We start from the raw sequence: 17,722 nt of genomic DNA, 5'->3' as shown, positions 1-17,722 counted from the left end.
GGTCTCGAACCTGCGGGCTCAGGCAATCCACTCACCTCAGCCTCCCAAAGTGCTGGGATTACAGGCTGAGCCACCAAGCCCGGCTTTTTTTTTTTGAGTTGGAGTCTCACTCTGTCATCCAGGCTGGAGGGCAGTGGCATGCTTCCAGCCACCACAGCCTCAACCTGCTGGGTTCAGACTATCCTTCCGCTTCAGTCTTCCAAGTAGCTGAACTACAGGCACGCACCCACCATGCCTGGCTAAATTTTTGATTTACTGTAGAGATGAGGTCTTGACAAGTTGTTCAAGCTGGTCTTGAACCAGAGGGCTTAGGCAGTCCTCTCACCTCAGTCTCTCAAAGTGCTGAGATTATAGGCATGAGCCAACAGCACCCAGCCCATTCTCTCTTTACATGGAATTAATCATAAAAAAAAATCCTTACCTAACATTTGGCCATATGTGGTCAAAAACTGGTAACAGTAGTTTTCTTTGAATGAAGGGAGTGAAAAGAACTTTTATTTTCTTATTTCTTCCTGACTATATTCTCTCACTTCTTCATACTAGGCACATATTACTTTGAAAATTAAGTCTTTAGGAAATTTTGTGCTATTTTTTTTAACAAAGCACTTTAAACATCAGGAGTTGTAGAAATTATTATTTACCTGTGTGCTTTCCCTCGCCACTTGTAAGGCTGAGCTGAATCAGGGTTTATTTCAATGGCTCTGTCACAGTCTCGGATGGCAGCATTTGGCTTCTGTAATTTGATGAAGACACTAAAAAATAAGTGTGATATTAAAAAGTGAGACTCCAACCCATTTCAGACAATAAACTTTAGGCATTAACACACACACAATTCTATCTAAACAAACGAGCAAAAATTATTCACCAGGGGATGCTTTTCTGTTTAGAGTTCTCACCTGGCTCTTTTGGCATACAGAATGGCCAAACGAGGATTCAACTTGATAGCATCCGTGAATAAGTCAATGGCTTTCTGTAGTTCACCTAAAGTGAAAGAAAAGTTATCAAGAAATATTCAGAGGATAAAATATTAATGAAAAGTTTTGATCTCTTATCCAATTAAGTCTTTTATGTTTGAATTAGACTCTTACTCTCTCACCCAGGCTGAAGTGGCATGCTCACAGCTACCACAGTCTCAACCTGCTGGGTTTAGGTGGTCCTTCTGCCTCAGCCTTCCAAGGAGCTTGAACTACAGGTGCATTCAGTTAATTTTTTTTTTTTGAGTTGAAGTCTCACTCTGTCGCCCAGACTGGAGTGCAGTGGCACACTCCCGGCCACCACAGCCTCAACCTGCTGGGCTCCAGCAATCCTTACATCTCAGCCTTTCAAGTAGCCAGAACTACAGGCATGCGCTATCACACCTAGCTAATTTTTTGGTTTATTGTAGAGACGAAGTCTCGCCAAGTTGCCTGGGTGGGTCTTGAACCTGCAGGCTCAGGCAATCCACTTGCCTCGGCCTCCCAAAGTGTTGGGATTACAGACCAAGCCACTGAGCCCAGCCAATTTTTTAAACTACTGTAGCAACAAGGTCTTGCCAAGTTGCCCAGACTGGTCTTGAGCCCCTGGGATAAGGCAATCCTCTCCACCCCAGCAGATTGACACTGGGATGGTCATGAGTGTGCCATTGCACTCTAGCCTGGGCTACAGAGTAAGACTCCAACTTGGGGGAAAAAAAACTCACAAACTTTTCCCACTGCTCAGAACATCTTTTGAGCTTGTCAATTTTGATGCCTTTTAGTGCTTCTCCTGTATTTGTTTCATCTCTTCCACATCGGCAAAACATTTCCCTTTGAGGACTTTTTTCGCCCAAGGAAACAAAAAAAAGTAGCTTAAGGCAAGATCAGGTGAATAGGGAGGATGGGGCATGGGAGTCATACCATTTTTGGTCAAAAGCTGCTGAACACTGTGTGGTATGGGCAGGTGTGCTCGTAAATCACCCATTATGAAATGGACAAATATGCTGAAAGAATCACCAAAAAAAATTCACTGAAGCCAAATGCAGCCTCTCAAAACAATGTTAGCTGGTACACTGATGAAGATGGGTTTCTAGAACACTCACCTATTGGGGGAACTGTACTACAAGGAGTCTGCCCTCCTACATGCCAGTGATTCCAGTTACTTGGAAGGCTGAGGCGGAAGGATCACCTGAGCCCAGCAGGTCAAGGCTATGGTGGTCTTGAGTGTGCCACAGCACTCCAGCCTGGATGAGAGTGAGCCTCCAACTCAAACAAACAAACAAACAAAAAACCTCACAAAAAAACAGGCATGAAAAGGCCACTAAATAAATATTAGATAAATAGGAATCTCAGGTGGTAGAGAAATGAAGAAAAGGTTATCCTAAAAAAGGAATAGTCAGGAAGACCAGTGGTTGGGAACAACTGATAGGTATGAGTGAAAAGGTGAAATATGAGGAGAAGAGCTTTACAGAGGAAAAGTAAAGCACAAGTAAAGGAATATTCTAAGACACTGAGGTGTGACTGGAATGTAAGCTTAATATTCAAAAAGGAAAAATCAAGGCTGGGAAAGTAAAATATGGGCTCTGACTCTAGCAGGACTACAATCCTTTGATGGAGATCTTTAGTCAAAAGTTACAGGCAAGAGAACAATAAATAGAAAGCAGTTCTAAGTAACAATAATCCAGGGACAGTGAACAGTAAGCAATAAAGGAAATAGTTATTTCAGCTAGGCAATCTAATAAGGTAACTGCAGTATAAATACTATAAACATGTGATAAGGACCAAAACTAGTTAAGTGGTGTGGTTATAGAAAAATAAAAGAACATGTAAGCCAACTTGGAACAACAATAGTGAACGCATTCTAAAATAGAATTTTAGTCATTTTCTAAATCTATTACTGAAGTCCAAATGCACATGAGCATTATATGATAGCGTTTATTCAACAATGGCATTGCGACATATTATGAAAGAGTCATGAAGAGGTTTGCACAAAATGTTACTCAGGGTAGCCACAGTACCATGGTTTTTTTGTTCCTGAGTTGGAGTCTCACTCTGTTGTCACAGGTTGGAATGCAGTGGCACGCTCCCAGCCACTGCAGCCTTGACCTGCTGGGCTCAGGTGATCCTTCTGCCCCAAACTTCCAAGCAGCTGGAACTACAGGCATGTGCCACCCCGCCTGGCTAATTATTTGACTTATTGCAGAGACAAGGTCTCTCCATGTTGCCCACACTGGTCTCAAATCCCTGGAATCAAGCAATCCTCTCACCTTTGCCTCCCAAAGTGCTTGGATTACAGGTGTGAGCCATTGTGCCCAGCAGTACCCATGTTTATAAATGATTTGTTCTTATAAATTATAACTGACTGAACATTGTATTAAATACTGTCAGCACTCTCTCACTCCGGTTTTTAGAAAAAGATGAAACATGAAAGGAATAAAACAAGAATGGTATGCATGAACATCACTTGTCAAGGGTGTTCTACATAAAAAGTTAAGGGGCACTGTTCTAATACTACCTTTAAAAAAAAGCTTCTGGTCAGGAATGGTAGCCTACTTTTGCAATCCCAGTACTTTGGGAGGCCAAGACAGGCAGACTGCTTGTGTTCGGTATTTTTTTTTTTTTTTTTTTGAGTTGGAGTCTCACTCTGTCACCCAGACTGGAGTGCAGTGGCCGCTCCCAGCCACCGCAGCCTCGACCTGCTGGGCTCCAGCAATCCTTCCGCCTCAGCTTTCCGAGTAGCCGGAATTACAGGCATGCGCTTCCACGCCCGGCTGACTTTTTGATTTATTGTAGAGATGAGGGCTCACCAAGTTGCCCAGGCGGGTCTTGAACCCACGGGCTCAGGCAATCTACTCACCTCAGCCTCCCAAAGCGTGGGATTACAGGCTGAGCCACCGAGCCCGGCTGAGTCCAGGTTTGAGAACCAAACCAGGAACACAGCAAAACCTTGTCCCTGCAAAAAATTAAAAAACTAGCTGGATATAGTGGTACATGCATGTAGTCCCAGCTACACAGTATACTGAGGTGAAAGGATGGCTTGAGCCCAGGAGGCTACCATGGGCCATGATCATGCCACACTGCACTGCAGCCAGGGTGACAAGAGTGAGACCCTGACTCAAAACCCTTTCAACCTTTTAAAAGTTTTTTATCAGTGGAAAAACATCATGATATAGCCAGAAAAGCAGAGGTTTTGAATCAAATCAGGATTTGTCACGGAGAGGCATGGTAATTGAAGGTGAGTGATTTCAGCCTCTTCCTCAATGAGGAAGCGGTTGCAGGATAGTAGGACACTATGTTCTCCAAGATAAGATACTCAAATGTCAATTCCTTTCCATTTTCATGCTATTTAAATTACTGTAATAGATAGGAAAATATTTAGACTATGACAGAAATGTAGCAAAGATTAAAAAATTACTCACCATCATTAAGAGCTTCAATGGCAGCCACTTTCTTCTCATTTGCTTCATCCATCATCTCCTCTGTTATCTAGGAAGAAAGTGAAAAATCAACTTAGAAGTAGTAGAGAAGGCAAGATAAGGAAGCAATCTGGATCAAAATGAAACACATAAAAATTCCAATTCAAACATCAATGGAACAGATTAGACATAGAAAGCATGCACAATTCAGCATAGAGTCATAAAGAAATAAAACTAAATAGAAAAAAAGTTGAACATATGTCTAACCAGGGCTCTAGAATCAGAAATAAAGTGAATGGGTAAGAGGCAATATATGAATAAAGTAACAGTTCAAAATGTTCCAAAGCTAAAGAAAGTTAAAAACTTAATATCTGAGATGCTCAATAAATCCCAAGCATAATAAATTTATAAATCATAAATCTAGACACATTGAAAAGAAGCAATACTATTAATAAACAGAACATGTAATTTTTAAAGATTCTTTTGACAAATGATAACAAAAAGTACTTATTTTTATATTTGTTCTTGACAAAGATGCACAACACTTATGGGGAAAATGTGACGAAGTTACTAAAAGACAAAAATTAGATGGTTAATCATATTCATAGATAGTTAATCTCAACAGTGAGGAGATGTATCTTCTCCCTAACCTGCTTTAGATTTAATGCAATTCTAACAAGGGGGAAAAAAACTAATTTTGGGGAGGGAGACTTGACAATCTGAATCTAAAATCTATATGAAAAAACAAAAAGCCAAGAGCAGCCAAAATACTCCTGAAGTTTTGGAGTCCTTGCCCTACAAAATAACAAGACTTTGTATAAACCTATATAATATGTGACATTAGTACATAGAAAAAAAATAGACAAGGAGAACATGAGAGTCCCCAAACAGACTCACACATATGGAAACGATATTCGAGGGGGGAACCCAAAATAACCAGAATTTATTTATAAAAACTAATATTATATGTTTAAACTGTAGTTTATGTATTTATGTTTAAACTTCAGTTTATATGTTTAAACTTCAGTCACCTTCAAAGTACTCTCCACTTGAGAGTACACCTATTGAGACACTTTTTCCATTGCTCAAAAAAGTTTTTGAACTTGTCAATTTTGATGACTGTTAGTGCTTCTGCTGTATTTGTTTCATCTCTTCCACATCAGTGAAACCTTTCCCTTTGAGGACTTTATTCATTCAGGGAAGAAAGTTGCTTGGGGAGAGATCAGGTGAATAGGGAGGGTAGGGCACAGGTGTCATGCCACTTCTGGTCAAAAGCTGCAGAACGCTAAGTGGGTGTGGGCAGGTGTGCTTGTAAATCACCCATCATGAAATGGGCATATGTGTTGAAAGAATCTCCAAGAAAAAAATTTACTGAAGCTGAATGCAGCCTCTCATAACAAGACTAGCTGGTACACCGATGCCAATGGTTCCTAGAACACTTACCTAGTGGAAGAAATCTGTACTACAAGGGACCCACACTCCAAAAAATAATTGGTCTTTTAGTCCGCCTCATATTTTAGCATTGGTGGGAAAAGGAATTCTTCAATAATGGTACTGGACAGGTAGATTAAAAGTGAAAGGCAGTATGGGAGCGGTGGCTCATGCCTGTAATCCCAGCACTTTGGCAATATCTCATCTCTACAAATAAAAAAATTAGCCAGGTGTGGTGGCATATGCGTTTAGTTCCAGCCACTTGGAAGACAGGTGAAAGAATTGCCTGAGACCAGATGGTCAAGGCTGCTGTGGCCGTGAACATTGGCACTGCACTCTAGTCCGAACGACAGAGTAAGACTCCAACTCCAAAAAAAGGTGAAAGGCAAATGATAAATTTTCTTTTTCTTTCTTTTTTTTTTTTTTTTCAGTTGGAGTCTCACTCTGTCGCCCAGACTGGAGTGCACTGGCCGCTCCCGGCCACCGCAGCCTCACCTGCTGGGCTCCAGCAATCCTTTCGCCTCAGCCTTTCGAGTAGCCGGAATTACAGGCGCACGCTACCACGCCCAGCTGATTTTTTTATTTATTGTAGAGATGAGGTCTTGCTGCCCAGGCGGGTCTCGAACCCGCGGGCTCAGGCAGTCCACTCACCTCAGCCTCCCAAAGGTGCAGGATTACAGGCTGAGTCACCGAGCCCGGCTGATATAATTTTCAGAAGGAAAAAAATGATGTACTAATTCAATTAAATCCTTGAGGCAATAAAGCATAAAATATAATCTAAGTGCATTAAAAGGTACTGTTTTCTGAGACAACATAAAGTGACAAACCAAAGCAGAAAATATATGTAGTACTAGCAACAAATTAGTAACCAGAATAAATAAACTGAAACACAAATCAGTAAGAAAAAGACCCAATAGAAGAATGGAAAAAAGGTCTAAGTAGGACTTCACAAATGCCTAAGAAAGGCCAATAAACATAGTATGTGCAACCTTATCAGAAAAGAGGAAAATGCAAAGTAAAAGTCACAAGGACATACAATTTCCCACAAAACTGGCAAAGATGACATCTAACATCAAGTATTGAGGATATAAATCAATATTTTAAAACTGCTATTACTAGACTACAGTGTTTTTCAACCTTGTTTCATTATCAGACAGACACCAAGAAACCTTTTTAGACACTTTCCCTCATTCCCACAACCCAGTGTTAATATCACAAATACACTGTGTATATATTAATGTGTTATGGCCCTCGGAAAGACCACTAACCTCTGTAATATCTAGAATTTTCTTTTTCTCAAGACACCCTCTCAATTTTCATTCCCTTGACAGCCCATTATAACAAAACCATTTGGGAATACAATTTGGCACTCGATATTCCATTAACAGACAAATCCACTTGTAGATATATATCCTAGGTGAATTTTACTTGCAGTATATACAGTCAAACCAGATGCAAATTTAAAGAGCAGGTAAAAACCAGAAACAACAGGGATTTCAGAGACTGTTAAAGTGAATGGTTAAAAATAACATGGGAATTTTCACACTATATGTAGTAAAATAAAATGAAATCTTAAATGCCTTATGTCAGAGAAAGGTTTTACTATATGTGTTTTTCTCTCCCTCCATCCCCCTTGCCCACCCAAGATTTTACGATATGCTTTACTGAAGAACCATGTAATAAAATCATAACAATAGGAAGACTCTTCATATTCCTTTCACAAGCAGAAAACAAAATCATTGAACTTACCTCTGCATTTTCATCTCCCATTTCTTGAGGAGCATCAGTGTCTGGTTCAATCACACCTTCATTATCAATTTCTGCCAAAGTTGAGAAAATGACAATAATGATGACACTGTACAATATAAAAGCCACTAGATTATTATTATTATTATTATTATCTTGAGTTGGAGTCTCACTCTGTCGCCCAGACTGGAATGTAGTGTCCGCTCCCGGCCACCACAGACTCAACCTGCTGGGCTCCGGCGATCCTTCCGCTTCAGCCTTTCAAGTAGCTGCAACTACAGGCGTGTGGCTAATTTTTGATTTTATTGTAGAGATGAGGTCTCGCCAAGTTGCCCAAGCAGGTCTCGAACCTGCGGGCTCAGGCAATCCACTCACCTCAGCCTCCCAAAGCGCTAGGATTACAGGATGAGCCACCGAGCCCGGCTACCACTAGATTATTAAAAAATGATAGAGCTAGTACAACTAATGAACTAAATATTGTATTTTAATTAATTTTAATGTAAATACTGATGCATTATAAAATATTACCCTATTAAACGATTTGTTTGGTAAGACTACATTTCAGCTTAACTGTTACATCATGTAAGAAATTTATTGGCTGGGTATGGTGGCTCAGCCTATAATCCCAGCACTTTGGAAGGATGAGGCAAAAGGATTGCCTGAGCCCAGGGGTCCGAGAGCAGTCTGGGCAACTTGGTGTAACCTTGTCTCTACAATAAATCACAGAAAAACTAGCTGGGTGTGGTGTCGTGTGTCTGTAGTTCCAGCTACTTTGAAGGCTGAGGCGGAAGGATTGCTTAAGCCCAGCAGGTCTAGGCTGCGGTGGCTGTGAGCACACTACTGCACTCCAGCCTGGATGACAAGAGGCTTCAACTCAAAAAAGAAAACCATCAGATTGTGGTAGGAATGTTGGTGTGTGCATGGTTTCTTGTATTACACATAAATACACCACTGATCTAGTAATTGTTAACAAACTAATTCAACTCAAATGATTTTATTCTACACACTGATATACTATGTGTTTTTAAAACATATTTTATTTTATTTTTATGAGTCGGAGTCTCATTCTGTGGCCCAGACTGGAGTGCAGTGGCTGCTCCTGGCCACCACAGCCTCGACCTGCTGGGCTCCGGTGATCCTCCTGCCTCAGCCTTCCAAGTAGCTGGAACTACAGGCGCATGCTACCACACCCGGCTAATTTTTTGATTTATTGTAGAGATGAAGTCTTGCCAAGTTGTTAAAAATATTTAAAAAATACTTCCTTTATTTTAAAGATGTGGGGTACAATTCAGGGTTAGGTATACAAACGTTGATTATGCAGGTACCTTTGTTGATGAAGTATGCAAATACTTCCTTCTTTCAATTAATTTTTTTTTTTATAGAGATGGGGGTCTCGCTATATTGCCCATGCTGCTGGTCTTGAATGCCTAGTCTTAAGTGATCCTCCTACTTGAGCCACAGTGGGATTACAGGCATGACCCACCATGCCCAGCCCCCAATTATTTTCATCTTTAAAAGCAGCATGGGCTGGGTATAGTGGCTCACACCTGTAATCCCAGCACTTTGGGAGGCAGAGGCAGGAGAACTGCTTTAGCCCATGAGTTTCTAAACATCATAGGGAGACTTCGTCTCTACAAAAAAAAAAAAATCAGCCAGGCATGGTGGCACATGCCTATAGTTCCAGCTACTTGGGAACTGAGATGGATCATCTGAGTTCAGGAGTTTAAGGCTGTGGTGAACGGTGATTGTGTCTCTGCACTCCAGCCTAAGCGACAAAGTTGAGACCCTGCCTCAAAAAAAAAAAAAAAGAAAGAAAGAAAGAATAAAGTAGCACGGACAAATTTGTATTTTGTATTTTTTGAGTTGGAGTCCCATTCTGTCGCCCAAGCTGGAGTGCAGTGGCATGCTCACAGTTGCCATAGCCTTGATCTGCTGGGCTCGGGTGATCCTTCTGCCTAAGCATTCCATGCCTGCTTTTTTGATTTATTGTAGAGATGCGGTCTCTTCAAGTTGCCCAGACTGGTCTCTAAACCGTAGGCTCAGGTAATCCCTCCCATCTCGGTCTCCCAAAGTGTTGGGATTACAGGCATGAGCCACTGTGCCCGGTGGCAAATTTGTATTTTAAAATAAAGGCTTACTACAGATGCAGAATTGAGTCTCAAGGCTTATACTTAGAACCAAAACAATAAAAATTGTATATTTAATATTAAATGGCAACTATAATTTGCTTCAACAGAGTCTGCTGCAGTAAGAGTCATAAAAAAATACACATTTTTTTTTGGAGGTGGAGTCTCACTCTGTTGCCCAGACTGGAGTGCTGTGGCCGCTCCTGGCCACCGCAGCCTTGACCTGCTGGGTTCTGGCGATCCTTCTGCCTCAGCCTTCCAAGTGGCCGGAATTACAGGCATGCGCTACCACGGCCGGCTGATTTTTTGATTTATTGCAGAGATGAGGTCTCGCTGCTCAAGTGGGTCTCAAACCTGTGGGCTCAGGCAATCCACTCACCTCAGCCTCCCAAAGGCGCGGGATTACAGGCTGAGCCACCGAGCCCGGCAGTATACACATTTCAAGAAAGGAAAAAACTGTATTAAAATTTTAATACTCAACATATAATAATAACAAGAGAGAAACACAAGCCACATTTGACTTCTACAATTACAAGAGGTGCTCAAAGTCATTACCATCAGCATCTAGACGCTTCTGATTATGGCACTAAACGTAATACATAGGTAACATGTCTCAAAATGTGTATACTTTTTTTTGAGCACCCTTGGTATAAAAAATTTTTTTAAAGCATACGCACAGTGGCTTACACCTGTAATCCTAGTACTCTGAGAAGGAGACGGGAGAATTGCTTGAGTCCAGAAGTTCAGATCAGCCTGAGCAATATAGAGAGACCTCATCTTTACAAAAAAATTTTTAAAAACTAGCCAGGCATAGTGGCATGTGCCTGTAGACCCAGCTACTCAGGAGGCTGAGGCAAAAGGATCATCTGGTGAGACCTTGTCTCTACAAAAAGCCGGGTATGGTGGCGCGTGCCTGTGGTTCCAGCTACTTGAAAGGCTGAGGAGGAAGGATCACTGAGCCCAGCAGTTCAAGGCTGCAGTGAGCTGTGACCGTGCCACTGTACTCCAGACTGTACTCCAGCCTGGGGCACAGAGTGGGACCCCCACTAAAGAAAGAAAAAAAAAAACTTTTTAGGCCAGGTCTAATGGCTCACACCTGTAATTCCAGCACTTTGGGAGGCAGAGAGGCAAGAAGATTGCCTGAGCCCAAGAGTTCGAGACCAGCACAGGTAACGTGGTAAGTCCTCATTTCTACAATAAATCAAAAAATGAGCCAGGTGTGGTGATGCGCGCCTGATGTTCCAGCTATTTGGAAGGCTGAAATGCAAGGACCATCTGAACCCAGCAGGAAATGTCGTGGTGGCCGAGACTGTGCACTACACTCTAGCCTGGGCAACTAAGTGAAAAAACTGACTCAAAAAATAAAAAAACAAGCCGGGCTGGGTGGCTCAGCCTGTAATCCCGCACCTTCGGGAGGTTGAGGTGAGTGGACTGCCTGAGCCTGCGGGTTCGAGACCCGCCTGGGTAGCGAGACCTCATCTCTACAGTAAATCAAAAAATCAGCCGGGCGTGGTAGCGCATGTCTGTAATTCTGGCTACTCGGAAGGCTGAGGAGGAAGGATCGCCGGAGCCCAGCAGGTCGAGGCTGCGGTGGCCGGGAGCGGCCACTGCACTCCAGTCTGGGCGACCGAGTGGGACTCCAACTCAAAAAATAAAAAATAAAAAAATAAAATAAATAAATAAATAAAGGGAAACAGTAAAGATATTTTAGCAACTTCAATTAAGCACCCAAACAATTGCCAATAGAATACAAGATCTTTCTAATAACATAAAAGAAAAACTGATTCAAAATTTGAAAAATTTCAAGTTTGTTATTTTTTTTTTCTTTTTTTAGTTGAAGTCTCATTCCTTTGCCCAGGCTGGAGTGCAGTGGTAAGCAAGCTCACGACCACCCCAGTGTCGACTTTCTGGGCTCTTCCGCCTCAGCCTTCCAAGTAGCCAGAACTACAGGCACGTGCTACCACACCTGGCTACTTTTTATTTTATTGTAGAGATGAGGTCTCACCAAGTTTCCCGGGCTGGTCTCAAACCGGCAGGCTCAGGCAATCCACTCACCTTGCCCTCCCTAAATGCTGGGATTACAGGTTAAGCCACTGAGCCTGGCCTCAAGTGCTTTTCTTTAGGTTCTGTGACATAAGAGATGATTGTCCAGTTAGTAACTGAGGTATAATTATAGTCTCAAGAGACTTCCAAGTTCATGAAGAAATTCTATCAATTTGTGGCCTTGGAGGGGGGAAATTGACCTAAGACACACATAACAATTTTTCTTAATATGAACTAGTTTTACCAACATGATTGCAACTACTAAAGAAAAATACTTAGCAGGGCTCAGTGGCTCCGCCTGTAATCCCAGCATTTTGGGAGGCTGAGGCAAATGGATTGCCTGAGCCTGCGGGTTCGAGATCAGTCTGGGCAATTTGGCAAGACCTCATCTCTACAACAAATCAAAAAAATTAGCTGGGTGTGGTAGCACATGCCTGTAGCTCTGGTTACTTGGAAGGCTGAGGCAGAGGGATCACTGGAGCCCAGTAGGTCGATGCTGGGGAGGCCGTAAGCATGCCACTGCACTCCAGCCTGGGCGACAGAGTGAGACTACAATCCCCCCCACAAAAAAAAAGAAAAGAAAAAAGAAAAATAATTTTTTTTTTACTCAACTCAGTTACTGGAAAACATTTTCTTTGTTGAGTTGGAGTCTCACTCATCACCCAGGCTAGAGTGCAGTGGCATGCTCAAGGCCACCGCAACCTCGACCTGTTTGGGCTCAGGTGATCCTTCGCCTCAACCTTCCAAGTAGCCGGAACTACAGGCACACACCACCATGCCCAGCTAATTTTTTGATTTATTATAGAGCTGAAGTCTCACCAAGTTGCCCAGTCTGATCTCAAACCCGTGGGCTCAGCCAATCCTCTCACCTCAGCCTCTCAAAAGTGCTGGGATTGTAGGCATGAGCCACCATGCCCGGCAGAGGAAAACTTCTAAAGTATGTTTAGAATAACCTGGGCTGTGACCCAATGTTTCCAAATACAAGTGTAATGAAGTTTAAATTATATCCAATAAAAATATAACATCTGAATCAAGGAGTGCTATATATGTGTAAAATATACTCTGGATCTACTATGAAAAAAAGGAAAATAATACATTAATTTTATCATTTCAATTACATGTATTTCAATATCTTAACCAATATTATCATTGGCTTACATACTATATTTGAATTTACTTCATTTGCTTATTTTCAGTTTAAAACGTGGCTACCAGAAAATTCTAAGTTTCATATGTAAGTGTTATTTTATTTGTATTAGGCAGTGCCAATTTAGCCAATTTAATAAAATCAACATAGGATCATATCATAGATTATGAAATACAAACTAGCTACCATCTTCTCACCTAGATCACTTTCCTCACTTGATGGTTCATCTGTCTTTATGTTTTCCTCCTCCATCTTCTTATTATCTGTTTTTTCTTCCTAGCAAAAGGAAGGCAAACAGTGCTATCAGTATTTAACAACACACCCAGTATTTACACTACTTTATACAAATTGATCAATAAACTGTTCACATATATATATTTATTTTGTTTTTGAGTTGGAGTCTTACTCTGTCACCCAGACTGGAGTGTGCAGTGGCCGCTCCTGGCCACAGCAGCCTCGACCTGCTGGGTTCCGGCGATCCTTCCGCCTCAGCCTTCCACGTAGCTGGAACTACAGGTGTGCGTTACCACACCCGGCTAATTTTTGATTTATTGTAGAGATGAGGTCTCACCTGCCCAGGCGTGTCTCAAACCCACAGGCTCAGGCAATCCACTCACCTCAGCCTCCCAAAGGCACGGGATTACAGGCTGAGCCACCGAGCCCGGCTGTTCACATATAAAACTGTTCACATTATATTTCAGTCGTAATGCTCCTTTCCTTGTTTCATTATACTAGTTTTAGGTTGTTTCTTCTTTTTTGACTTATAGATCTAGTCTCTTATCCAAACCTTTGGAGCAATGAGTTTTAGAACTTAAAAATTTTTGGATTTTAGATAGCTAATACAATGCATAGACCATATATTACCTAACACCTTCACTGGGTACAGCAATTCACAAACTCCCCATTACTATTTTCTTTTGTTTGTTCTTTGAGTTAGAGTCTCACTCTGTCACCCAGGCTGGAGTGCAGTGCCATGCTCATGGCCACTGTAACCTCTTATCTGCTGGGTTCAGGTGACTCTTTCGCCTCAGCCTTCCAAGTAGCTGTATCTATAGGCACGCACCACCACGCCCAGGTCTTTTTGATTTACTGTAGAGATGAGGTCTCGCTGAGTTGCCCAGGCTTGTCTACAACCTGTGGGCTCAGGCAATCCTCTCACCTCGGCCTCCCAAAGTGGTGGGATTATAGGCATGAACCAATGTGCCTGGCCCACGTTACTATTTTCCGTTGCAAACTATTAAAGTTTGAATATTCATAAGCAGTCTCATGTCCATTCACGTTTTACTGCCTAATTTACTAAAAATCTTACGTTTTCAAGTATCTTTGAGTTTTGGAATTATAAACAAAAAGTCTATGGAACTGCAATATACAATGAAAATAACGGAAGGTATTAAAAGTACACATGATGGAAGGCAAACTTCATTTGTATCCTGTTAAGTAACCAATGTGGTTTCTTGTATATCCCATTCTAGGATATTTTCTGTATGTGTGAGACAACTCTGCACTAACAATGCTGTGTGTCTTGGAAATTATATACCATTATCAGCACTCTTTCATCTATTCACTCAGCTGTATTAATATCTTCATTAATCAGTTTTTTTCATTGCTTTCTCCTTTGTTTCATAAAATTTAGAATCAAAGTCCCACCTTATTACAAAACATTTGTTGGGTCACTATCAAACATGCAAAGTCGAGATACTCTAGAATATACTGAAAAGATCAATTATAATGCTAAAATGTTTTTATTACAAAAAAAATTTGTAGTGAGGACATAGGCTAAACATAACTTGGCCTTCATATATGTTTACCAAGTGTCAAAATATCCTATCTGGAGTTCAGAAAATACTAAACTCTTATAAATTATTAAAAACAAAATAAAAAACTCTGATAAATTCCTCTAAAAAAAAGGATAATCACTTTTTGGGCATTTCCTTAACTTTTTCTCATTCCACATGCTCATACACATAACTTCTATTCTCATATTCAGAAAGATAAACCATGTTTAGAGTTCTATTTAATAAAACAGCAAATTTTCTGATCAATTTAAGACAGCTTAAATTTAAGAAAACTTGTGAAAAAACCTTTTAGAAGACAGAAAATGAGAAACAAAAAATTCTCAAGAAAGCATTCTTAAAAGTTTATTTACCCCCCTTCTCTAAATTTCAGCTACTGGCAACCACCTCCTAATCTTAAATATCCTTTCAGCAAATATACTAAATGATTCACATTCAGAAATATCACTCAAGTAATAGGACCAAAAAAACCGGAAAATTATTGATGTGGGGTACTTCATTTACTTTGTAAATACTACCAATGTATCTAAAATGCATAAGACATATTATATTGTAAGTAAGACAGTGATGAAGACTACAGATGGGCACCATCCACAGAGCTTACCAGTTATAGGCCATACATATCATACACATGTAAAATTTATTCTATTTTTATTTTTATTTATTTATTTTTTTTGAGTTGGAGTCTCACTCGGTTGCCCAGACTGGAGTGCAGTGGCCGCTTCCGGCCACTGCAGCCTCGCCTGCTGGGCTCCGGCAACCCTTCCGCCTCAGCCTTCCAAGTAGCCGGAATTACAGGCATGTGCTACCACGTCCGGCTGATTTTTTTGATTTATTGTAGAGATGAGGTCTCGCTGCCCAGGCGGGTCTCGAACCCGCGGGCTCAGGCAATCCACTCACCTCAGCCTCCCAAAGGCGCGGGATTACAGGCTGAGCCACCGAGCCCAGCTGTAATATTTATTCTAAAACACAGTAAACATTCAACCCCAAATTTTCTGTTTCAAATCAGATTTCAGAGATTTGGTCTGCAAGCAGAAATTTTATAAAGACAAACAGAAATTTTAAAAGATCTTAATTCCAAGTGAACTTGGGGAAATCAAGAGTGCTAAGTGGAGAGCAGCAGTTAAAAAAACACTCCCTAAGAAATCTTACAATACTTTATCACTAAACAAACAACTAAAATTAAAACTTACCTTGATATTTTCTTCTGATTTAGTTTTCTGAGTAGCAGGTGGTACTTTACCTCCCATGCTTGAGAAACACAAGAAAAACTTGTTAAGAAAATTAAAAATTTACTATTTCAAGCAATATATTTATACCTAACAAAAAAGTTTAGATGGCTACCTTTATAAAAATTTGAAAGTAAACTCTCAGTTGGGTGTGGTGGCTCACATCTATAATGTCAGTAATTTGGGAGGCGAAAGCAAGAGGATCACTTGAGCCCAGGAGTTTAAAACTAGCCCAGGCAACAGAGACCCCCATCTCTATTAAAAAAGAAAAGAAAAGAAAAAAAAATTAATACTCTACCCTAGAGTCTCCTCCATAGGAATGCTAGCATTTGAGAGATACACATTCCTGGGTTCCAGCTTCCAGGCCTGTCTCCCAAGTACATGCTTTGTGGTTCGTTCTAGCAGAAATCTGGGAGAAAGGGTGTTAGAAGCTTGTGCTCAAGTTACTAAAATCTTATTCTGCACAATTAAAAAATATTTTAAAAAAGAATAAAAAAGTAAACTCTCAATTAATTTGAATGCTTTAGTATTACTGTGGTTAAGTTTTTTCTTGTCTTAAATTTATTTTTAGCATACTGGTTAGTGAAACCCTTTTCTTGCCCCAATAAGCCTAATAAACATAAACACATAGCTCTCTGCGCCAATTCCCAGAGGAAAAGAGGCAGAGATGTCAACACTGCATGACAAAATCATCTGTACAAGCTATTAAGTTTAGAATTCAACTTAGTAGGTACATTTGAATCCAAAACGTTAAACTTGACATTTAGTAAGAGCGGTTCAATTAAAGTCAAAAAGGAAATTTATTAATTAGGCAGTCATAATAACTCAAATGTTTGTTTCCTCTGACTAGAACCTATAAGAATTTTTCCTGCTTATATTCACTTGACCCTCACATTCAGATTTTTTCCTCCTTATTCTTGCTCAACTATACCCATTTATACTTCCTCTCAGCCTACTATAAACCCTTCTTTTCCAAATGGTCCAGGGCAACACCATAAATTATAGGCATATAACTTGAAAACAAAGGGAAACAAGACTACAATTAGTGGTGCAGACCCTACAGCATATGGGCTACATGCAGCAGCCCAGTAACTAAATTATTTGATGGATTTAAGAGTATGCCACAAGCTGGGCTCGGTGGCTTAGCCAGGCGTGGTAGCGCACGCCTGTAGTTCCAGCTACTTGGAAGGCTGAGGCAGAGGGATCACCGGAGCCTAGCAAATCGAGGCTGCGGTGACCGGGAGCGGCCACTGCACTCCAGTCTGGGCGACACAGTGAGACTCCGACTCAAAAAAAAAAAAAAAGAGTATGCCACAATAGTGAAAGCTATAAGCAACTTTATAGAAATTTGCCTTAAAAACATAATAAGCCAGGCACAGTGGCTCACTCCTGTAAACTCAGCACTTTGCGAGGTGGAGGCAAGACTGTCTGAGCCCACGAGTTCGAGACCAGCCTGGGCAATATGGCGAGATCTTGTTTCTAAAATAAATCAGAAAAAAATTAGCCAGGCATGGTGGTATGCGCCTGTGGTTCCAGCTACTTGGAGGGCTGAGGCAGAAGGATCGCCTGAGCCTAGCAGGTGGAGGCTGCGGTAGCCATGAGCATGCCACTGCCCTCCAGCCTAAGCAACAGAGTGAGACGCCAACTCAAAAACAAAAAACAAACAAAAAAAACCCCCCAGCAACAATAAAAAAAGCCAGCAACTTTTTTTTTTTTCCGAGTTGGAGTCTCACTCTGTCGCCCAGACTGGAGTGCAGTGGCCGCTCCTGGCCACCGCAGCCTTGACCTGCTGGGCTCTGGCGATCTTTCCGCCTCAGCCTTCCAAGTAGCTGGAACTA

The 17,722-nt window shown here is 41.2% G+C and overlaps 1 protein-coding gene across 1 annotated transcript in view; it reads right to left on the bottom strand.

Annotated features, from left to right (window-relative positions):
• Window positions 1-17,722, bottom strand: part of LOC103260491 (ST13, Hsp70 interacting protein) — a 35,858-nt gene that overhangs the window by 9,768 nt on the left and 8,368 nt on the right. The window contains exons 2-7 of the mRNA XM_021712380.1: window positions 15,849-15,906; window positions 13,060-13,138; window positions 7,550-7,620; window positions 4,373-4,439; window positions 897-981; window positions 642-752 (exon numbers count right to left, since the gene is read on the bottom strand). Coding sequence (XP_021568055.1) covers window positions 642-752; window positions 897-981; window positions 4,373-4,439; window positions 7,550-7,620; window positions 13,060-13,138; window positions 15,849-15,906 — 471 coding nt within the window. The remainder of the gene's footprint in view (window positions 1-641; window positions 753-896; window positions 982-4,372; window positions 4,440-7,549; window positions 7,621-13,059; window positions 13,139-15,848; window positions 15,907-17,722) is intronic.

The sequence above is a fragment of the Carlito syrichta genome, unplaced genomic scaffold (genome assembly GCF_000164805.1).
Source record: "Carlito syrichta isolate Samal-C Ts95f unplaced genomic scaffold, Tarsius_syrichta-2.0.1 Scaffold303220, whole genome shotgun sequence".
Taxonomy (NCBI): domain Eukaryota; kingdom Metazoa; phylum Chordata; class Mammalia; order Primates; family Tarsiidae; genus Carlito; species Carlito syrichta.
The sequence above is the reverse complement of the archived record's forward strand: the minus strand, read 5'-3'. Positions and strand labels throughout refer to the sequence as shown.